The following is a 23,706-nucleotide window of genomic DNA, read 5'->3' as shown; positions in this document are numbered from 1 at the left end:
CCTTTCCTACCCTGCCTCCTGTACTCATTCATTCAGCAACCCTGTTTTGAGTGTCTATTCCAGATACTAGGATGAGTTCATTGGGGAGATTGGCACAAACTGGTCATTTGAAAGCAACACGATAGCCCTAACTGGTTTGGCTCAATGAATAGAGTGTCAGCCTGCGGGCTGAAGGGTCCCAGGTTTGATTCCAGTCAAGGGCACATGCCTGGGTTGCAGGCTTGATCCCCAGTAGGGGGACATGTAGGAGGCAGCCAATCAATGATTCTCTCGCATGGTTGATGTTTCTATCTCTCTTTCCCTCTCCCTTTCTCTCTGAAATCAATAAAGATATATTTTTTTAAAAAAATAAAGCAACATGGTAGATGGAGCGCTAAGGATATGTATAAGTGTGAGGTGGGAGATAAAGGGCTGTGGGTGGAATATTTTGCTGTATTTACATTCTTAGCATATCTTTTTTTTAAAATATATTTTATTGATTTTTTTACAGAGAGGAAGGGAGAGGGATAGAGAGTTAGAAACATCGATGAGAGAGAAGCATCGATCAGCTGCCTCCTGCATACCCTCTACTGGGGATGTGCCTGCAACCAAGGTACATGCCCTTGACCGGAATCGAACCTGAGACACTTCAGTCCCCAGGCTGACGCTCTATCCAGTGAGCCAAACCGGCTAGGGCTTCTTAGCATATCTTAATGTTTCACTAGTGATACATAAAAGCTAAAAAATTAAAGTCTCCCTTACCTTATAGTTCTGTTCTGTTATTGCAACATTACTGCAGCCATGGTGATGTCTAGGGCTGTTACTGGGCTTTGTTTTGGGTATTTGTCTCTCTTACTGGTGAGCTGTTAGGGAGAAGATAAGAAAAGGAAAACTTAACTTTTCAGCTTGTGTAAAATTCTCCTTTTGTACTCAGATTTCCTTAGCTGGAGAAAAACCGACTGTTGGAACCATGCTCCAACAGAACCCCTCGGTGGTGGAGCCAGTGGCCATGGGTGGGGGAGCCGCCTCCAAGCCGGCCAGCAGCATCAAGCCAGCCTGTCCAGGCAGCGCTTCTCCTTTAAACTGGCTGGCCGACCTGACAGGTGGAAATGTCAACAAGGAAAATAAGGGTGAGCGTTCCCTCCTTTCCTGTGGGTTCCTGGGAACTGTAGTCCATTTGGGGAGGGACTGGGCAGCCTTAGCTGCTGTGAGAACAGAGTAATTAGAGGTCGTGTAGAAGGGAAAGTGGTTCCCTATAGTCACCGTGAGACCTGACACACGTGCAAATGTTTCCAAAATGCAGCACCAGCAAGGACAGCTACTGCTGATGATAGACGGCAAGTTAGGTGGAGATTGAGACTTTTTTGCCTTCCTATTCTTATCCTATATACAGATCTTGTTTTGTCTAATGTTCAGTGTTCTGGCTTCAGTTTTATTTTTCTTTATCTGTGCTTTTTCATCTATGCTTGATGATAGTGTAAAGAATATGGCCTTGGGAATCAGGTAGTTAGATTAGAAATTTACATGATTCTGCTTTCTGTTTATGTTAAAAGAAAGAAAAATTGCAGGTCAATTTCTTTCATGTAAAGATCCTAAACAAAATTTAAGTGGATAGAATTCAGTACTATCAATAAAGGACTTATACAGCATGAACAAGGGCATCAGAAATGCAGGTGTAGTTTAACATTCAAAAATTACAAGAAAAATTATGAGACAAAAGTAGGAAAATTCAATACTTGTTCATGATTTTTTTAAATCTTAGGAACAGAAGGGAATATCTATAATAATAAAAGTGTAATATACTAATTAGACCGGACATCCTTCTGAATAAAGTGGGGGCTGCAAGGGAAGCCGGGTTCCTGGGTGCCAGAGGGAAGCCAGTGCTGGCAGCTGGGGGAAGGAAGGCCTACTCTTGCACGAATTTCATGCATCAGGCCTTTAGTACTTACTATAATGAGCTTCTGCAATAAAACTGACATCAATCATCATAAATAGTGATTGAATTTTTTTAATTGGTTGAATAGGTTTTTTTACGGTGTTCCTCTGTGTTCAGGAAAGAGACAAGCATACCTGATATCACTATTTTATTAAACGTTGTGCTGGAAATCCTGGCTGTTGCATTAAGGCAAACAAGAAGATATTAAAATTAGAAAGAAAGAGATAAAGCTGTTGATATCTGCAGACAATCTAATCATACATGTGAAAAATCAAAAAGCATATATTTAATAAACATTCCTATCATGGTTGCTAGTTACATTGTTAATTTATAAAAATCAATTGTATTTTGTATACCAGGAACAAACAAATAGAAAACAGAAGTTTAAAAAATACCATTTAGCCTCCCCTCCTCCTCCCTCCTTCTCAAGAGTGCCTTCTTGTCTTCTCTCCTTCTTTCCCCACAGGCGTGCAACTCCTAAACTGTAAGGGTCCCTACAAGGCTTGCAACCAGGGCAGCAATGGGCAGTGGCAGTTTATCCCGGGCAAACCCCCTGAGCCTATTCCCAAGGCCCCCTTTTCTCTGACTTATTAGTGAGCCAAAGCAGACCAGCCTAGGCTCATTTCCCCAGCTCTTCCTTATTTTATTGTCTCCAGCATTAATAAATGTCCTCTAAAACTCAAAAAAAATATATATATATATACATCATTTACCATGTATCCCCTGGAATTGGATCTTTGTTATTTAATACCAGTTGGGAATCCTGTCTAAATAATGTCATTAGTATTTATCCTGTTAAGTTTTTTTGTTCTAATAAATGAAAACAGGTTCCAAAGTAATTTTAATAGAGGACTACTAAGAGATTTTATTTCAGAATGCTTTTCCATTTGGATGTTTTTTTATTTTTAGAAAAACAACCAATGATGCCAACTTTAAAGAATGAAATCAAATGCCTTCCACCCCTGCCTCCTTTGAGCAAGTCCAGCACAGTCCTCCATACCTTTAACAGCACGATTTTGACACCTGTAAGCAACAACAGTTCTGGTTTCCTCCGAAATCTCTTGAATTCCTCTACGGGAAAGGTATGCATTTGTTTTGCTGTTTGTACTCCGCCTAGTAAAGGTGAATAGATGAGACTAAAAAAAAATTGAAACAGAAAGTAGAACTGAACCCTAGGCTTTTCTTCATGGGTGCAGAAGGCTGTGTGATTGGCAGGTGGGCTTCACGGGGTTATAGTACTGGGCTGGGCAATTTTCTCCTGTTATACTTTCTCCTATACCCACTTCTGTGAGTTGTGATGTCAAGTGGGGGAAGGAGACTTACCTTTTTGTCTTGGGGTCCTGGCTTGGACTGTTTTCTGGATATGTGATGTATACTTGTCCTACCACTATAGAGATGAGTTTTTGATGGTAGGGAATGACATTTAAGACTTGTATTCTTTCTCAAATTCAGACAGAAAATGGACTCAAGAATACACCAAAAATCCTTGATGACATCTTTGCCTCTTTAGTGCAAAATAAGAATTCCTCTGATTTATCTAAGAGGCCTCAAGGACTGACGATCAAGCCCAGCATTCTGGGCTTTGACACTCCTCACTACTGGCTATGTGACAATCGCTTACTGTGCTTGCAAGATCCCAATAACAAGAGCAACTGGAATGTGTTTAGGGAGTGCTGGAAACAAGGGCAGGTAAGAGGGTCCTCTGCTCCCCCAGCCCAGCCCAGTTCAGATCCCCCTTCTTGGTACCTTTGGCAGACTCTGACATCCCTCCCCCCCTTCTACCACCCCTCTCCCCAATTAGTAGTAGTATATACTTTATCTCCTGTTTTTCTACTTTATTATTTAGGGTGAATGTTATTAAGGCAGAGTAGTATGGCTTGTGAGGTTTTGATTGCTTCTGACTAGTCATTGAATTTTTTGTTGTTAATCCTCACCTGAGGATATGTTTTCATTGATTTTGAAAAGGGGAAGGGAAGGGGAAAGACACACAGAGAGAAACATCAATGTGAGAGAGAGACATCGATTGGTTGCCCTCCCACACATGCTCTGACTGGGGCCGAGGATCCAGCCTGCAATTGAAGTACGTGCCCTTGACCGGAATTGAACCCAGACCCTTTAGTCCTTGGGCCAATGCTCTATCCACTGAGCCAAACTGGATTTTTGATGAGAGCGCCTGGACTCAGTTATTCTTGTGTGATAAATCTCAACAGAAGTGGAGTATGACAAGGAGGCTTATGGGATTTGGGGGATTAGACAAACTATGACAATCATGTATTCCTCTTTCATGAATTAAAACCTTGTGCTGAAGGCAGTTTTAGGTGGACCAGAGCCAGGTGGTTCATCTTGTAATTGATGTGTAGTCCCCCAAGGGGTCTGCTTTACAGGGCAGCATTGCTCCATTTTAAGTTTTTTTTTAAAAAAGTTTTTTTAAAATTCTTGTCCAAGGGTTTTTTTTTTCCATTGCTTTTTTTCAGAGAGAGTGGAAAGGAGGGTAGGAGGAAGAGATAGAGACAGAGATAGAGATAGAGATAGAGATAGAGATAGAGAGAGAGAGAGAGAGAGAGAGAGAGAGAGAGAGGAGAGAGAGGGAGAGAGAACGATGTGAGAGAGACACATTGACTGGTTGCCTCCCACTTGCACCCCGACCTAGGGCAGAGACTGAGCCCACAACCCAGGTACATACCCTTGACCAGGAATCAAACCCAAGACCCTTCAGTGCCGGGCCGATACTCTAACCACTGAGAACACTAGCCAGTGCACTGCATCTTAAGTTTTGGTTGATAGTTTAGGAGATGAATGGCTATGTACACCTGCTCCTCTGCTTTCTTGTTTTGGTTTTTGTTTTCTGAATCTTTGGCTTTTCTTCTGGGCTAAATGGAGTCCTCACGAAGGAATACTTTCCTCTTGGACAAGGCTAGGAAATTGCCATACAGAAAAAATGTACATATTTAACAAAAAAATTCTAAACATTTTTTTTCAACCCTGTGTACTAAGATTTGCTCATGATGACACTAACAGACTGAATTTAGACCAAGACCATGAATAACATAATTTTTTTTAATTGAACTGATTGCCAATATTTTAGTCAGATTTCACAAAGTTCAGGATTTCTGGCTTGTCTTAGATAACTAAAGGACTTGTCAACCTCAGGTCTAGATTCCTGCCTAGCAACAACAGGTTGGAAGCCAGTGGCTGTGCCCTCTGTAGACCGGACTCTCCTGCTGGCCTTTGTCTTACCACATCTTCTGCCTGCCCTGAGCCTTGGCACTGGTAGTCTGTGAATACTGGGAGTGGAGTCCTTGCCCCTAGAACAGTGGTCGGCAAACTGCAGCTCACAAGCCACATGCGGCTCTTTGGCCCCTTGAGTGTGGCTCTCCCACAAAATACCGACTCTGCGCATGGGCCACGAAGTTTCAATCGCACTGTACATGCGCACCCACACGTGGTATTTTGTAGAAGAGCCACACTCAAGGGGCCAAAGAGCCGCATGTGGCTCGCGAGCCGCAGTTTGCCAACCACTGCCCTAGAAGCTTACTGAGGTAGTTTGAGAGCAAGGGATGTGTGGAACAGATGAGTGATGAAGACAGGAAATGTTGTGGGAGCTCAGAAGTGTAAGCTGGCACTTTGGGATCTGAGATAAGATGACCTATAGAGACCAAGCCAGTAGCTGCCACAGGTGTGGGGTCAGAGCAGGAGGAGTTCAAACTAAAGCCTTCGCTCTCTTCTTTAGCCAGTGATGGTGTCAGGAGTGCATCACAAACTGAACACTGAACTTTGGAGACCTGAATCCTTCAGGAAAGAATTTGGAGGTCAGGAAGTCGACCTAGTTAATTGCAGGACCAATGAAATCATCACAGGAGCCACAGTAGGAGATTTCTGGGATGGATTTGAAGATGTTCCAAGTACGTATTAAAGACTTTTCAGGGGTGTTGAGGGTTTGAAAGGAGGGGCACAGGAAGAGCAGGAATCTGAGACACTGTGGTGGCAACAACAGCATTTTCCAGGATTTAAAGTTTAAAATTAGTGTCTTCTCTTCCCATTTCTTTTTCAAAGTTTATGTTTTTGAACTGAGACAAGTTCATTTTGTAGTTTCTATCCTTCAGGTGCTTCCACTTGTGCCCAGCAGGAGGGTACCACAAAGCCAGGGCTTATGACTCGAGGCTGGTGGTTGTGTGTGTCTCACCTTCATCTATCTTTTTTTAAAAAATATATATATACTTTATTGATTTTTTAAAGAGAGGAAGGGAGAGAGATAAAGAGTTAGAAACATCAGTGGGAGAGAAACATCGATCAGCTGCCTCCTGCACACCCCCTACTGGGGATGTGCCTGCAACCAAGGTACATGCCCTTGACCGGAATCAAACCTGGGACCTTTCAGTCCGCAGGTGGTGGTCTATCCACTGAGCCAAACCGGTTAGGGCTATCTTTTTTTTTTTTTAATTATTATTGTTTAATAAGGTAAATAGACCTGAAGGTGCCAGGGAATGTGAATTCATTTCATACAGGGTCTCCTGGTCACTGTCTACTCCATGTGGGTGAGCAGGGATTGTAGCAATAAGAAGGCTAGCGTGGCCTGTGCTGAGGTGGCCCTTTCTGTGATTGGCCAATCAGTAAACTGTTTCCAAGAACATGAAGTGCACACTGGGCCCTGTGGTTTCCATCAGCACAGCAGTGGGACACTGCTGGAAGATTCGGCCAGTTCATTCTTCAGACTCAGTAATTCTAGTATGCTCATTCATCACTCATTCTTTTTAGACATATTTTCAGATTTTACTCTCCTGCTTCCTTATTTCCTGTTACCCACATTTATAGATCATGGCCCATACTTTCACAGACTTTATAATATAGTTATACTTACCTCTTACATAAGACCTGATGGGGTTTTCCATAGGTAGATGCCAAGATGGGAGTTTCAGATGGAAGATATTTATCTGAAATGAAGAGGGAGGTGGGAAGAAGGACTGGCATGAGAAGGAGTCAGCTGCAAGGCAGACTCAACAAAGCTTCAGCCAGTATGGCAGGGAGTCCTGGAGCAAGTATTGCCCCTCATTGTCACAGATTGGGCTGAAGTGGGGGATGTCAGGGCCTTCGCCACCACCCTTTTTCTAGATCCTGGTGCCTGGGAAGGGCAGTAACCTGGTGAGACAGCTCTTTGCAGCTGAGGCAGACCCTAAAGCTGTGTCTTGGCAGCAAGTTCTTTGAAAGAGATCTGGTGAGCCCTGGCTGGTTTGGCTCAATGGATAGAGCGTCGGCCTGCAGACTAAAGGGTCAAGGGTTTGATTCCGGCCAAGGGCACATGCCTGGGTTGTGGACTCAATCCCCAGTGTGGGGCGTGGAGGAGGCAGCCAATCAATGATTCTCATCATTGTTGTTTCTATCTCTCTCTCCCTCTCCCTTCCTTTCTGAAATCAATAAAAATATATTTTAAAAAAAGAAAAGGAAAGAAAGAGATCTGGTGATACAGCTACCACAGCGTGCCATCCAGTTAGGCCTGGGTTCAAATCCTGACTGGATATGTACTTACTGTTATATGAGCCAGATTTGATTTTTCTGGGGCTCAAACTTCCCAGAGTCAACTGAAACTTGTCTTTTCCATGTGATGTTCCTGCTGCATACCCACAGTGTGCCACCCACACTGAAGTGCTGCTGGTGTCTGAACATATCCTGTTCCCTGTGATTTCCTGTCTATTGCCCCGAATGCACCTGTTTAAACTAGGTTATGGAACAGTGTTTGGTTGACTAAAACATTTTACAAATCTTAGCCCTCGAGAGTACAAGCTCTGAAGTCAAACCTGGGTTGCAGTTCCAATTCTGCTGGATGCCCTTGGACATCTGTCAATTTCCTCATCTAAAATTGAGAATATTAAAAAGGGCTTAATCTCATTGGGATATTGGTTTAGTTGCAAGGATTAAATCATTAATCCCTGGCACCTTCAGGTCTATTTACCTTATTAAACAATAATAATTTTTAAAAAAAAGATAGCCCTAACCGGAATGGCTCAGTGGATAGAGCGCCAGCCTGCGGACTGAAAGGTCGCAGGTTCGATTCTGGTCAAGGGCATGTACCTTGGTTGCAGGCACATCCCCAGTAGGGGGTGTGCAGGAGGCAGCTGATTGATGTTTCTCTCCCATCGATGTTTCTAACTCTCTATCCCTCTCCCTTCCTCTCTGTAAAAAAATCAATAAAACACTTAGCAGAGACTAGAACACAGCAAGAAGTGCAATAGTGATTGTCATTGCTGTTAATCATAATTATAAATATATCTTTTCCAATGAGAGCTCCTTGGGTCTTGGTTCCTTGGCATTATCTGCAACAGGTAGTAGTTCTATCACACAAAAATAGTTCTCATTAAACTCTATGTGTATCTGCCAGGGTAGGGCAGAGAGTGGGCCCTTTTGGCCCTAGGTCTCCCTGGACAGAACATCAGTTTCAGTCTCTCTGAATAAAACAAGTAATTTCTAATTCTTTTTAAAAAATATTTTTTTTACTGATTTCAGAGAGGAGGGGAAAGAGAGAGAAACATCAATGATGAGAGAGAATCATTGATAGGCTGCCTCCTGCACACCTCCTACTAGGGATCGAGCCTGCAACCTGGGCATGTGCCCTGACCAGGAATCAAACTGTGACCTCCTGGTTCATAGGTCAACACTCAACCACTGAGCCACGCTGGCCAGACAAGTCATTTCTATTTCATGCTAGCCTCAGAAAATGGTTTGTTTGTTTTTCCCTGTCGTCTTTGATTGTTAAGGTGCATTGCTGTTTATTCATTGCGGAGCTGCTCACTTCTTACAGAACTTTGTATGCAAGAGGAGACTGGATCTGAGTGAGAGAGACAACTGTCAAACACACCACCTAGATGTAATGGGCAAAGGGGAGTGGCTGAAATCTCAAAGAATGAGTAGAAATTTAATAAGCATCTAGAAAAGATAGGGCCCCGATACAAATGAGTTGGTGATCTTTATTTTGCTACCTCTTGCCACCTCCTGGGTATGGATGGATTTCTTGGCACTGTAGAAAAGTTAGCAACTGATGGATGAGAATATTAAAAATATTTATATACAAAATGTATCAGGCTATGAAATTTTACAGTGATAAATTTTATTTGCATTGTTGAGCATAAAATGCTAATTTGCCATTTATTTTGGTCTATTTTTTAGTTAATAGGAGCAATTTAGTTATTCTGGTTGTTTTTCAGACCGATTGAAAAATGAAAAAGAACCGATGGTGTTGAAACTTAAGGACTGGCCACCAGGAGAAGATTTTAGAGATATGATGCCTTCCAGGTATGACTGTGGGAGTAGATGGTTCAGTCCTTGACTTGGTAGAATAAATTCTTTTTTGAGATGGTGTGAGAAAATAGTTCTCAGGGAAATATGAAAGTTGCCATGGTTTTACTGGGGCTGATTTTTCATCTCTACTCTTTAAACTTTGGAGATGTGTGTTTCTAAGTGAGATAAATACTGAGGTTTAGATCTGGTTAATGAAAGCTCCGCGTGTTTTCCCTGCAGTGCTCTGCCAGAGAAGAGGCAGCTTAGGTGTGCAAGTGCTGAATTTGAGGCAGTAGTGAGATCAGAACTGCCATGGTTCCATGTGATAATAGTCATGTCTTGCCTTAGACAATGAGCAGCTACATTGGTAGATTCATTTTCCTGATTTGAGCTTGAACCTTGAAAAGTATCTTCAGAACTAGTGAATAAATAAATCCGAGTGTCCAGAAAATTCATTGCTCAGATCTTTTGTCTGAGATACTCCAGATCATTTTGATACATTTTTGTGGTGAAGGAAGGAAGAATTATAACCTTTATAATTCTGATTTTGAATATAGTTAACGTTCAGCTGTCTCCATCTTCATGAGCCAGGTATTTTTGTTTGTCCCTTTTGTGTAGAAGGAACAAATCATATAATAATGAATTAGAAAGGCAACTTTATTTTTCAAATTCTTTGTTTTGTGCCAGGTTTGATGACCTGATGGCCAACATTCCACTGCCGGAGTACACACGGAGAGATGGCAAACTGAACTTGGCCTCTAGGCTGCCAAACTACTTTGTTAGGCCAGATCTGGGTCCCAAGATGTATAATGCTTATGGTAAGGAGGAAATGACTTGAAAAAATTATAATGGAATAGAGCAAATTAAAATGTTTGGAAAATTGATAATTTTTTTTTGGTTGGGGTGGATGAAAAATATGTGTAACCCCAACACTTAACACAGCAGTAGGCTTCGTTTTTGCATATTTCCTTTCATTCCTGGCCAAATGTTTGTGTATTTCCTTTTCAGAATTGTAGTTGTTGGGCATATGCAATTTTTTATTTTTCTCTTCTATATCTAATACATTATAAAATCATGTAGTTTAATAGCCCTTACCAAAATTTTAAAATTAAGTTTATTGGGGTAACATTGGTTAAAAACATATTTCAAGTTTACTTTATTTTTTTTTTCAAATTCAGTTGACATTCCATATTAATTTCAGATGTACTGCACAGTGGTTAGATATCTATACTAATAAAAGGGTAATATGCAAATTAACCATCACTCCACGACAAAGATGGCGGCACCCATAGCCACAAAGATGGCAGCACCGGCCAGAGCCAGGGAGCTGGCCGGAGCGATGGGATGCTTCGCTTCCTTCAGGTGGAAAGCTTGGCTTCCTGCAAGCCCCGGCCGGCCTTTGGGCGGCAGCCATGGAGCCGGCACCGGAGCGAAGGCGGGAGTCAGCCCCGGCCCAGAGCTAAGGCCTGGGTCCCAGGTGCAGGAGGGAAGCCGGTGCTGGCAGCCAGGAGAAGGAAGGTCTATTCTTGCATGAATCTTCGTGCATCAGGCCTCTAGTCTATATATATAAAAGCTTAAGCGACCATTATGACAGAATGATTGGACTGACTGGTCGTCCAGTCGCTATGATGCACACTGACCACCAGTGGGAAGACGCTCAATGCAGGAGCTGCCCCCTGGTGGTCAGTGCGCTCCCACAGCCAACCTTCTGCGGCCCCTCCCCCCGGCCACCCAGCCCCCTCAATCGGCCCCCATTGGGGAGGCCGGCTGGCCAAACTCCCATGGCTCCTCTCCTCTGCCGGTCTACCCCTCCCCCCCATAGGCCTTGATTGCCGCCCAGGCGGAGGGACCCCACCCGTGCACAAATTGGTGCACTGGGCCTCTAGTCCTATATAATAGAAGACTAATATGTAAATCAACTGAATGGCAGAACGATCAGTTGCTAAGATGCGCACTGACCACCAAGGGGCAGGCGCTCAATGCAGGAACTGCCCCCTGGTGGTCAGGTGGTCAGTGCACTCCCACAGGGGGAGCACCGCTCAGCCCAGAAGCCGGGCTCACGGATGACGAGCACAGTGGTGGTGGCGGAGCCTCCCCTGTCTCCACGACAGCGCTAAGGATATCAGACTTACGGCTTAGGTCCACTTCCCAGGGAGTGGGCCTAAGCCGTCAGTTGAACATCCCCTGAGGGCTCCCGGATAGCGAGAGGGGCGCAGGCCGGGCTGAGGGACACCCCCTGCCCCAAGTGCATGAATTTTGTGCACTGGGCCTCTAGTTTTAATATAACTTACAAAGTGATCCTCTTGATAAGTTTATGTACTACTCAACTGACACCATACATAGTTATTATAATACTAGAGGCCCAGTGCACAGATTCGTGCACCAGTGGGGTCCTTCGAAGTCGCCCACGGGGATCAGTGGACTTCACACTGCCGCAGCCCGGCCTTACCCGCCAGCTTGTCAGGTTCCAGCCCACTCTCCTCGCCACTCCCGTCGATCCTGGCCCCGCTGCACCTGCTGCCGCCACCACTCTGGCACCCAGGGGGAGTGTCTGCAGGAGAGGCTCACACAACTCCAGCTGCGCTCACCAGCCATGAGCCCGGCATTTGGTGCCCATCTGTTAGCTGAGCGGTGCTCCTGCTGTGGGAGTGCACTGACCACCAGGGGACAGCTCCAGCCGGTTGGCCAGTCACATAGGCTTTTATATATATAGATAGATTACTGACTATATTCCCTATGCTGTGCTTTAATATCCATGACTATTTTGTATCTACAAATTTGTACTTCTTAATCCCTTCACCCTTTTTTTTTTTTTTATTTCAGAGAGGAAAGGAGAGGGAGAGTGATAGAAACATCAATGATGAGAGAGAGAATCAATCTTCTGCCTCCTGCATGCGCCACACTGGGGATTGAGCTCACAATCTGGACATGTGCCCCAACCAGGGAATCGAATCATGGCCTCCTGGCTCATTGGTTGACATTCAACCATTGAGCCACACCGGCCAGGCCCTTTCACCTTTTTTATCTAGTCCCCCAATCCTCTTCCATTCATGAAAAAAAATTGTTTGCTTCCTAAAGTATGCTATGGCAACCATCACTTTGTATCTATGAGTTTGGTTTTTTTGCTCATTTATTTTGTTTTTTAGATTTCACATTTAAGTGAAACCATATGATATCTGTCTTTCTCTGTCTGACTTGTACTATAGTTTGATATCAGGTAGTGTGATACTTCCAACTTTGTCTGTTTTCTCAAGATTGTTTTGGCTATTTGACATATGTTTCCTAAGGCTTGGGAAGTTCTCATTAACTATTTCTTTGAGTAGGTTCTGTGTTCCTTTCTCCTTTTCTCCGTCTGGCATCCCCATTATCCTTATGTTGCTCTTTCTATGGAATCAGATAATTATCATAGTTCTTTTTTTAAAGTGGTTTTTTTTTAATTGATTTTAGAGAGGAAGGGAGAGAGAAACATCAATGAGAGAGAAACATCAATAGGCTGCTTCCTCCATGCTCCCTACTGAGGATCAAGCCCACAACCCGGGCATGTGCCCTGACTGGGAATTGAATCAGTGACCTCTTGGTACATAGGTCAACATTCAACCAACTGAGACATACTGACCAGGGCAAGTTCTTTTTTTCTTTTCTTTTTTTTTTTTTTTATATTTTATTGATTTTTTACAGAGAGGAATGGAGAGAGACAGAGAGTTAGAAACATCGATGAGAGAGAAACATCGATCAGCTGCCTCCTGCACATCTCCCACTGGGGATGTGCCCGCAACCCAGGTACATGCCCTTGACCGGAATTGAACCTGGGACCTTTCAATCCGCAAGCCGATGCTCTATCCACTGAGCCAAACCGGTTTCGGCAAGTTCTTTTTTTCTTTCCTTTTTTTTTTTTTTTTTAACTTTTAGTTCTCTTCTTTCTCCTGGGTCATTTCTAAGTTCCTATCTTTGAGTTCACTAATTTTCTCTTCCATCTGGTTTGCTTTGTTTCTGGTACTCTCTAATGCATTCTTCATCTCATTTATTGAGTTTTCCAGTTCCAGAATTTCTATTTGGTTTGCTTTTACAGTTTCAATTTCTTTGGTAAAGTGCTGCTTTTGTTTACTAATTTTCTTCCTGAGTTCATTGAACTGCCTTTCTGAGTTCTCTTGTATCTCACTGAGCTTCTTCACAACTGCAATCTTAAATTCTCTTGTCATTTAAGTCACATTCTTCTATGACTTTGAGTTTAATGTCAGGAGACATTTCATTTTCTTTCTGTACTTCCATGTTACTGTGGTTGTTCAAGGTATTTGACATTATTTATCTGCCTGTGCATTTGAGATAAGAGTTCTTTTGTTTAGATGCTGTTTTATTCTCAATAATTTAGAGACGTGATGGGTAGGGTACTTCTATTTTTTTCCAGCTGATGGTGTTACAGTACAAGGTGTTTTTGTTCTGTTTTGTTTTTTTTCTCTTGAGGTGAAGCAGCGCCACTTTGGTTAAGGAAAATGCTACATATTCACTGTGAACAGCTCATCTTGGTTACGGGGCACTACCACTGTGGTATGGGTTTATGGTGGGTGGTATAGAACTGGTTTAGTGAGCTCCTAGCACTACCTTTTTACTAATGATCACTGGCCCCGCTGTGTTATTTTGGAGGTGTCTCCACTGCCTCTAATGGGCTCTGCTGGATGAACTGGGCATAGGAGACAAGTGTGTGATCTTGTGGCTTCACACACACACACACACACACACACACACACACACACACACACACACCAGCATCTGCTGTGGGTACTCGCACTGTCTGGGCTTCTCATCTTTCTTTACCAGTCTCTGCCTGGATAGGTGGGCCTGTGAAGACAAGTTTAACGTGGTTCTGTCCTCATTCCAATAATGGCTGTCGGCAGTGCTGCATTGTTTTAAGCTTCCCAACCACCTCTACCAGGGTTGCTAGGATGGGAAAAAGAGAAGGGAGATAATTTTTCTCAGAGTTCTACTTCTTCTGCCCCTCTTACAATCCAGACTATAGTGTGAGGGTTTCAGTCTGACTCCCTCCCTGCCCCCATTTTGGCTTCTGAACTCATTGGAGCCATGGTAGGCACGCAACTCTATGTGCAACCACCCTTGCTATCCGTTCCCCCAATCCTGTCTCCCCTACTCATTCCAATCTTTCCCATCTTGAGATGTTTCAATGGGTGAATCTTCCAGGCATGTTTGTGCGTTGAGCGTGTAGGGGGGTAAGTATCTTTTGTTGAGTTATAGTCATCCTACTTGTAAATTTAAGGGAGACACAAAGGAGTCTTCTCACTCCACCATGATGCTGACTTCACTCTACCATATTAGTCCTTAGTCATCTTTGGTAAGATATCGTTTAATATAGGGTGTCCCAAAATTCACGCAAGAAGTAATTTTGATAGAAAACACAGGTTTATAATTAAAAATTGTAAATTTTTTATTGATTCACAAAGTATACAGTATAGGGTTATGTATGGAATAGCACATCAGGTAAATGGCCTCCACGGCTTTGCTGGCACATACTCAAATCCATGGTCTTCATTGGTCTTCATTGTCCCTGCTCCTGGGCCATAATTGGTCCTTGGTAATGCTTATCAAATTGAAGGGATTAAAATCAAAGGGCAACAGATATTAGAATCTGATTCAATAAACCAAGTAAAATTAGGCTTTTATTTTTTGTTGTTGTTGTTAATGTCCACGCAAAATTCAAATCTTGCGTGAATTTTGGGACACCCTATAGTTGCATGGTACACTATTGAATGAATGGAATTTTATTAGTCATTTCAATGTTGCTGGACATTCAGGTCATTCTACAAGCATTCCAGCTGTTTTAACATCTACTCTTCAATGTAATATTCTATGTTGGTGGATAGTAGTTACTTAAGTTGGTATTTAAAGTACCCTTTCAATTGGGTTTTTATTCTCTGGCCATGACTTGATAAACTGTCCATTAAGGATTGCTCAGGATTGAGATTGCTTTCTACAATTTCAGCTACTTCTGTTGACCTGTTTTATGTAGGGTCTTTGTTCAGGTTTGTTATAGTTGGCCATTTTGAAAGGGTGGCTTATCAATTTATTGTTGAATGAAATTTCAGTTGTTTGAATCATTCAGTGAATTTGTAAGTGTTTTATATTATTTGACTCCCATTTTTCAGGTTTTTTTGTAAGTTTGATTTTTTTTATTTCTTCCTCCCATAATTACTTCCAACACTAATCTCTCAGACTTGAGGAAGGGATGGCAGGCCTCTTGAAGAAAGGACAGTCTTTGGCATCTTTTCCATGTTCTTCAGAGGCATTTTTTGTGGGGAGCAAGTGTTTGGACCTCAGAACCACCATTCTGTTATGATGGAGCCACCCCAGAGCAACACCAGGAGGAGGGTTGGGGAAACTCCCACCGACTAGATGCCCAAGATAGTTCTGCCAGCCTGGGGTGACAATGGTCTGTGGGAGAGAGGACACACAGGCAGAAGTCCCCTTGCTTATTTATTACCCTTGCTTCTCAGGTCTCAGATTAGAGTGCTCTGAATATATCTGAGGCTCATATCATGTTACCTAAGTGAGTTCCCTTCACTCAAGCCCTTCAAAGTAGCTGGATGGTCAGGATCTCAGGATACTCTGTTCACAGTAGGGGTTTACATAAATGAAGCATTTTTCCACAGAAGTAAGTGGTGTAATGTTGCATAATATGATTATCCATGTTTTATTGAAATGAAGCTTCAAAGGGTAGAAGTGGTCATCTGAGTTTTCAAAATACAGTGGAACCTTGGTTCTCAAACTTCATTCATTCCAAAAAGCTGAGAAGCCATTTGTTTGAAAACCAAATCATTTAGAAGAGTGTAAATTGAATTCATTCCAGACCCCCAAATGATTCCCCATTTTAACCTTTCTTATATAGAGTACATGTCTAATGTACTGTTCATTCTATATACAAGCACTTCTTAATTTATCGAATCACCCCCTCCTAGTCTTAAATGAATCATTTTCAGCACTTGTTCCGGGGTGAAGCATCTTTGCTGGTTCACATATCACTGCCTCCAAAATGCTGTCACTAGCTAACTGCTTTCTTTGGCCAAATCAACAACAGGTTTTCTGCCTCTTTAGTTGCCTATGATCCCTTGTTCTGTGAGTACTTTCACACCCTTAGCAATATGAGCACACTTGATGGCCTCTTTATGTTTTAAAATTGTGCTAAGCGTCCATTTTACCAGCAACAAAAGCAAAAACCAACAAGCAGGAAAATATTCACAGCATGGTAAACTGACTCACATTCTGTCCTTTGTGGCCTGAGAGATGAGATGCTTTTCATCATGTTGATGTATCAACAAGACAGGGTTGTCAGGTGGAGAACATTGGAACTTGTTTGACAACCAAGACTTTTCTGTGAACAAGTTGGTGGAGAACCAAATTGTTCAGATGGGAGAAGGTCAAGATTCGAGGTTTGACTGTAAATTCTCTGCTTACTGAAATAGCTTGGCAGCAGGTCTAGATTCCAGTAGATGGCAGCATTGTTCTAGAAAAGCTTTTCCTGTGACAAACTTGTTTCTATCCAGAGTAAACAGTTAGGGATCGAAGAAAATAAAAATGTGTTCCCTTTCAAACACCTTGTACCTTCCCACAAACATCATTAGAGAGTGGTCGTTTGTTAAAGATTGGGTATCTGAGCCATGGCTCCTCGGTGTGCTCTTGTGGCTCCACTCCCCTGCTAGTATTGGCCATGCTCTGCTTTCTAGTTTTGGCTTATTATCTTTTCTTGCTAGCACAGTGATTCATTTTTTAAAAAATTATTTTCCCAGTTATTGGATCCAGGATTTTTAGTTATTCTCAGCAGAAGGGTCTCTCAGGAACTTTTTGCCTATCACTAGAAACCAAAGCCTTTGTATTAGGAGAGGGTTTATTATACTTGTTTTATTATATTTATGATTAAATGTTTAATAAGAAATGATTTTCTTTCATAGTTGAAAGGATAAAATAGTCCTATATAATAAAAGGCCAATATGCAAATTGTCCCCTCGACCATTCGAACAGGGAGTGGGGCCACCGGCCAACTGCCCATGGCCCCTCCCCGCAGCCGGCCCAGCCCAATCGGCCCTGATCGGGTGGGCCCACTGGACCCCACCCATGCACGAATTTGTGCACCAGTTTATAAAAGTCTAAGCAGCCCTGACTGGTTTGGCTCGGTGGATAGAGCGTCGGCCTGCGGACTGAAGGGTCCCAGGTTTGATTCCAGTCAGGGGCATGTACCTTGGTTGCGGGCACATCCCCAGTAGGGGGTGTGCAGGAGGTAGCTCATCAATGTTTCTCTCTCATCGATGTTTCTAACTCACTATCCCTATCCCTTCCTCTCTGTAAAAAAATCAATAAAATATATTTTTTAAAAAGTCTAAGCAACTGAACAACTGTTTGACCAGTTGCTCTGATGCACACTGACCACCAGGGGGCAGACACTTGATGCAGGAGCTGCCGCCTGGTGGTCAGTGTGCTCCAGGGAGCACCGCTCAGCTGACTGACAGGCCATCAGACACTGGGTTCACAAGGCTGGCGAGCACTACTGCAGCAGCGCGAGCCTCTCCTGCTTCCATGGCAGTGTGTTACCGAGCAACGGTGGCAGCAGCAGGTGCAGTGGGGCCAGGATGAGCGGGAGCAGCGCAGTGCCCAGCCCAGGCTCCTCCCCGGCTGCCTCCACTTTGCACATTACTACATCCCTTGGAGGGTGTTGGCCCTGGGCTGTGGGGATCAGGCCGAAACCATCAGTCTGATATCCCCCGAGGGTTCCCGGATTGCAAGAGGGCACAGGCCAGGCTGAGGGACCCCACTGGTGCATGAATCCGTGCACCAGGCCTCTAGTATTAAATATTGTTCTCTTTTACATGATTAGAGAAGCATCTTTTAAATTTCGTGACCAGGTACCCTCCAGGGAGTAGGAAAGACTGTCAGCCTTTGTTACCTTTAGTATATTTAAAGGCATTTTCTGTTTGCAGGATTAATTACTCCAGAAGATCGGAAATATGGAACAACAAATCTTCACTTAGATGTATCTGATGCAGCTAATGTCATGGTCTATGTGGGAATTCCAAAAGGACAGTGTGACCAAGAAGAAGGTAGGGTGCTGAAGTGAAAGTGGGGCTCACTCTCCCAGCTGGAGACTGTGTGTTGATGTTTGCTTTCTCTTACTCCAGAAGTCCTTAAAACTATTCAAGATGGAGACTCTGATGAACTCACAATAAAGCGATTTATTGAAGGAAAAGAGAAACCAGGGGCTCTCTGGCACATATATGCTGCTAAGGACACGGAGAAGATACGAGAATTCCTTAAAAAGGTGTGCTCCTTACCCTATGGCATGTAAAGAGAGGCATGGGGAATCCTATACTATATAATAAAAGCCTGATATGTAAATTGACCAAATGGTGGAACGACCAGTCACTATGATGCGCACTGACCATCAGGGGGCAGATGCTCAATTCAGGAGCTGTCCCCGGCCCGCAGGCCCCAGGCCAGCCAAGGCAGGTGCCAGTGGGGGTCCCCCAATTGCCCGGTGGGTTGTCCAACAGATGGGCCCTGATTGCTGGTCAGGCCTAGGGACCCTATCTGTGCATGAATTTTGTGCACCAGGCCTCTAGTAGTAATATAAATGACTACATGTTCAAGAACTGACTGGGTTACTGGGGAATTATCACAACCTCAAAGGTTAAATCTGTGCCTGTCAGATTGGACAGGCTGAAGCTGGTTGCTAAGAAACAGGATTTCTAAATGATTAGGCTGACACCTCTGAAAAGACAAGCCCTTGTCATTTATGTTATAGTGGGGTTTTTTTGTTTGTTTTTTTTAAAATATATTTTATTGATTTTTTACAGAGAGGAAGGGAGAGAGAGATAGTTAGAAACATCGATGGGAGAGAAACATCGATCAGCCGCCTCCTGCACATCTCCCACTGGGGATGCGCCCGCAGCCCAGGTACATGCCCTTGACCGGAATCGAACCCGGGACGCCTCAGTCCGCAGGCCGACGCTCTATCCACTGAGCCAAACCGGTTTTGGCTATAGTGTTTTATATTATAGTACGTTTGGAATTTTTTGTGCTCTTTATAAGTTACTTCCTCTATCTCATAGCATGTAATTTGTTTTTATTGCCTTGAAAATCTAAGAACTTCACAAGTTGTGTATCATTCCTTGGCCCTTGTTACCGTGTTCTGAGTGAGTTAAAAAAGACCGTGTTGGTTTTGTCTGCCTTCACAAAGAAGCAGGTCAGGAAGGCCTCCGGCCCTGCTTGTGGCTATTAGCTTGTGAAGAGTCACTGGAAAGAGAGGGAGTGGTTTTGAAGTTTCTGAGTCTATTTGGCAGTTACTCACAAAGGGCTATCTGTGGAAGTTCTAGGCAGCTGGAAAGATGGGTGTATTCAGTTTTTAACCTGGTTGGCCATGAGGCTGCTGGTGGCAGCTCAGGTATCTGTGCTTGATATCCTCCAGCAATTCATGAACAATAGATATGAATACTCCTAGCCCTTAACAACATTTCTTTGAATCAAAGTGTTTCTGGCTAAGGATCATTTGACTCTTCAAGAAAACCTGCTAATCACCATATTGTTTCTTTTAATAGTATCACCCTTAGTCTGTGCTATCTGATCTAGAATAAACAAATTTAATCTACAGCTGTCTTGGTGACTATTTCATAATTCAGATTATACAGGTGTTTATTATCTGCAAAAAGGAGCTTGGGCCAACTTATATTCAAAAGTCTAGACCCATGGTCGGCAAACTGTGGCTCGCGAGCCACATGCGGCTCTTTGGCCCCTTGAATGTGGCTCTCCCACAAAATACCACATGCGGACGTGCATGTACAGTGCGATTGAAACTTTGTGGCCCATGTGCAGAAGTCGGTATTTTGTGGAAGAGCCACACACAAGGGGCCAAAGAGCCGCAGTTTGCCGACCACTGGTCTAGACCAAAGTATTTTCCGAATTTGTATTTATAAAAGTATACAGGCTGCCCTAGCTGGTTTGGCTCAGTGGACTGAGAGTCCTGGGTTTGATTCCTGTCCAGGGCATGTACCTCAGTTGCAGGCTCGATCCCCTTCCCTGGTTGGGGAGCATGTGGGAGTCTACCAACCAATGTATCTCTGTCTCTTCCCCTTCCTTCCACTCTCTAAAAATCAGTGAAAAAATATCCTCAGATTAATTATATATACATATACACGTATACATATACAGAAGCTGCCGGTCTGTTTACAGGAAATGATAGAAGGGAAACCTCATTTTTTTTCAGTCTTTACTTCATTCCTTTACTTACTGTCTTTGAGGACTACACATCTTTGCTAATAGGGCACTTATATAAAAGAAGGCCTATATGACAGTTACTGACTGCCCACATGGTTCACGGGGAGGAATGCCTTCAATGGGTCTTAGCATATTGCTCAGTTTCTTAATATTTTTAATATATTCTAGGTATCAGAAGAGCAAGGTCAAGAAAACCCAGCAGACCATGATCCCATTCATGATCAGAGCTGGTATTTAGACCGATCCCTAAGGAAGCGTCTTCATCAAGAGTATGGAGTTCAAGGCTGGGCTATTGTACAGTTTCTTGGGGATGTGGTGTTTATCCCAGCAGGAGCTCCACATCAGGCAAGAACCAGTACTTTGTCCTTTTTTCTGGTTTTACTAAGGACTTCTGTGTGTGTGACTGATGTGGCTTGGTGTTTTCCAGGTTCATAACTTATATAGCTGTATCAAAGTGGCTGAAGATTTTGTTTCCCCAGAGCATGTGAAACACTGCTTCTGGCTTACTCAGGAATTCCGTTACCTGTCACAGACCCATACTAATCATGAAGATAAATTACAGGTAAAAATAGCACTGATTCCTGGCATTGGCTGACTCTGGCTTCATGGCCCATTACTTACCTTATAAAGTTAGTGAACTCACACTTGGTCCAGTGATTTGATGAACTGCTTTATTTTGAATTTCATTGTCTACTTAGGCAAAGGAGGAACAAGCAGGAAATCTCACCTTGGTCTGTAAGGGACTGTCTGGAGAGAGAGTCTTTAGTGTTAAAAGTGAATAGATCTGACTTACGATCCTGGCTGAGCTGCCAGGCAGGAGTCTAGAACACAGACTTTTAGTGCTGAAGTATTCTCACCCTTGGGTAGAGCAGAACAGAATCTCTGGGACCCAAAGAGGGTCTAAGAGGGTACTTTTTAAAGGGCTTTTAATAGTCAACCAAGTAACATAATTTTATGTTTCAAAACCAGGGGAAAACAAACTGAAAAATAAAACTGTACCTTTGAACTTGCCTCTCCCTGCACTTGCCAGGGGCAGGGCCACATGGCATCAAAGCCTACAAAAGGGGTCTTTAAAGTTCTTCAAAGGAGGCATGGGTTTAAAATGTGTGAAATATGGGCCTAAAAGAGCCCGGGGACCTTTCCAGTACTGACATTTCATAGTGAATACTGAGTTTTAAATTCTGAGAGAATGGTGTGGAAACTGGTAGGTAAAGTTTGTTTTTAGTAACAGGTTTTAGATTTAACAGCAAACTCATCATACCTCCTCTTGTTCCGTTAGGTGAAGAATGTTATCTACCATGCAGTCAAAGATGCAGTTGCTATGCTGAAGGCCGGGGAATCCAGCTTCAGCAAACCGAGGGTCCTGGAGACGCCTTGAGCCCTGTGCATTGGAGGTGAATACTGGCAGCTGTTCAAACTCTTCAGGCAGGATTCCTGTGGACTTTGAGATTCATGTTACCTCATCTTTTTTAAACTGTACCTGGTGAGGGTACTGTCTAATGTATATTTCTAGTGTTTACAGACACTAAATGTGTATATGTAGTGACTATTTACAGAACATGCATCCTTCAACTGTGACTTCTCACCTAGTGCAGAACTACCAAGCTGAAAAATAAAAACCTCTTCTCAGCTCTGGAACAATACTCCAGCTATGACTCTAGCTGTTTGCTTGGACAGCTTAGTCAAAATGGGTTAAAACTATTAGGAACAACTGTGCAGTTTATTTGGGTTGTATTTTGTTCTGTGTCTGTCTGAGTATCCCCTCCCCTAACCCTTAGGGTTTAGAAAAGCAACGGAGGAAATGACAGCTAACAATGCGATTCTTGCTCTTTCAAATCAGGACTGGCATTATATAACAAACCAACTACTGTACAATTCTTGGGGTTAACCATCTTTAGTTAAATGGAATTTTAATTTAAATGAAGCTTTGCTAATTGTAAGTGTTGAGCATTTTGCATTAAAGTATTCATATAATATTTTGACTGTTTATTGGCATTCTACATACCTTTCATCAAATGTTATACATGTAAAAGATTGCTCTGGGAATTCATACTAAAAGCAAAGAAATGAGATGCTCTAATGGTTTCCCATGATTATTACAATGCTAACATGGAAATAAGTTTCTCCCAGCAAGATGGAAACCCTGTCACAATTTTGCAAAGAAACACCACCAACAAGCTAAATTTAGAAGTTGGAATTAAAAACAAAACAAATCATGACTGGTTAAATGATTCTGTAAAGATGATCAAAATACTTTGTCTCTTCTGGCCCTTCATGATGCAAGAGTTTAAAAATAAAAATGAAATTATTAGGATAGTTTTAGAACAGTAATCTACACTAATAAAAGAGAAAGATGCAAATTAACCATCACTCTGCCACTCCGCTACACCCACCAGCCAATCAGGAGTGAGTATGCAAATTACCCCAACTAAGATGGCAGCGGCCACAGAGCTGGAGCAAGGAGGCGACTTGGGTTGCCCCCAGTGATGCAGGAAGACAAGCTTCCTGCCTGCCCTGGCCGGCCCTGGGCTCCACTCAAGGCTACAAAGTTTCAATTATAGAAGATAAATAAATCCCAGATACCTGCTTCCAGCCCGCCCTGGCCTCTGCTCAAGGAGGTGCTGGAAAAAAAAAAGGAGAGGCTGGGAACTTGGGTCACTGGGGGGTGTGGCCAGCCTGAAAATGGCCCTCAGCCCCTCACCCAGGCTGGCCAGGCACCCTAGCGGGAGACCCCACCCTGATCTGGGACACCCTTCAGGGCAAACCAGCTGGCCCCCACCCGTGCACCAGGCCTCTATCCTATATAGTAAAAGGGTAATATGCAGATTGGCCCCAACAGCAGAACAACTGGGAATGACTGGTCACTATGACACACACTGACCACCTGGGGGCAGATACTCAATGCAGGAGCTGCCCCCTGGTGGTCAGTGCACTCTCACAGGGGGAGCTCTGTTCGGCCACAAGGCAGGCTGATGGCTGCCAGCACAGCGGTAGTGGCGGGAGCCTCTCCCGCTGCCTCAGCAGCGCTAAGGATGTCTGACTGCAGATTAGGCCTGCTCCCCGGGCAAGTGGACATTCCCCAAGGGCTGCCGGGCTGCCAGAGGGATGTCTGACTGCCAGCTTAGGCCTGATCCCCCGGGGAGTGGGCCTAAGCCAGCAGGTGGACATCCCCCAAGGGGTCCCAGACTGCGAGAGGGCACAGGCCGGGCTGAGGAACTCCCCCCCCCACCAAGTGCACAAATTTTGTGCACCGG

General features: G+C 43.6%; 1 protein-coding gene across 8 annotated transcripts in view; it reads left to right on the top strand.

Annotated features, from left to right (window-relative positions):
- Positions 1–22,428, top strand: part of KDM3A (lysine demethylase 3A) — a 59,088-nt gene extending 36,660 nt beyond the window's left edge. For 3 of the 8 annotated variants that reach the window (XM_036333896.1, XM_036333894.1, XM_036333892.1), the window contains 11 exons: positions 914–1,109; positions 2,825–2,997; positions 3,368–3,604; positions 5,646–5,817; positions 9,112–9,199; positions 9,872–10,002; positions 18,163–18,282; positions 18,361–18,500; positions 20,621–20,797; positions 20,880–21,014; positions 21,732–22,428. In XM_036333896.1, coding sequence (XP_036189789.1) covers positions 914–1,109; positions 2,825–2,997; positions 3,368–3,604; positions 5,646–5,817; positions 9,112–9,199; positions 9,872–10,002; positions 18,163–18,282; positions 18,361–18,500; positions 20,621–20,797; positions 20,880–21,014; positions 21,732–21,830 — 1,668 coding nt within the window. In that variant the 3' untranslated portion in view covers positions 21,831–22,428. Of the gene's footprint in view, positions 1–913; positions 1,110–2,824; positions 2,998–3,367; positions 3,605–5,645; positions 5,818–8,664; positions 9,014–9,111; positions 9,200–9,871; positions 10,003–15,687; positions 15,846–18,162; positions 18,283–18,360; positions 18,501–20,620; positions 20,798–20,879; positions 21,015–21,731 lie in introns of those variants that run through there. The other 5 variants (XM_036333897.1, XM_036333895.1, XM_036333893.1 and 2 more) reach the window with 4 other exon arrangements.
- Positions 22,429–23,706: the final 1,278 nt, after the last annotated feature.

Source organism: Myotis myotis, unplaced genomic scaffold (genome assembly GCF_014108235.1).
Source record: "Myotis myotis isolate mMyoMyo1 unplaced genomic scaffold, mMyoMyo1.p scaffold_m19_p_14, whole genome shotgun sequence".
NCBI lineage: Eukaryota > Metazoa > Chordata > Mammalia > Chiroptera > Vespertilionidae > Myotis > Myotis myotis.
Note: the sequence above shows the minus strand (reverse complement) of the source record. Positions and strands in the feature narration are given on the sequence as shown.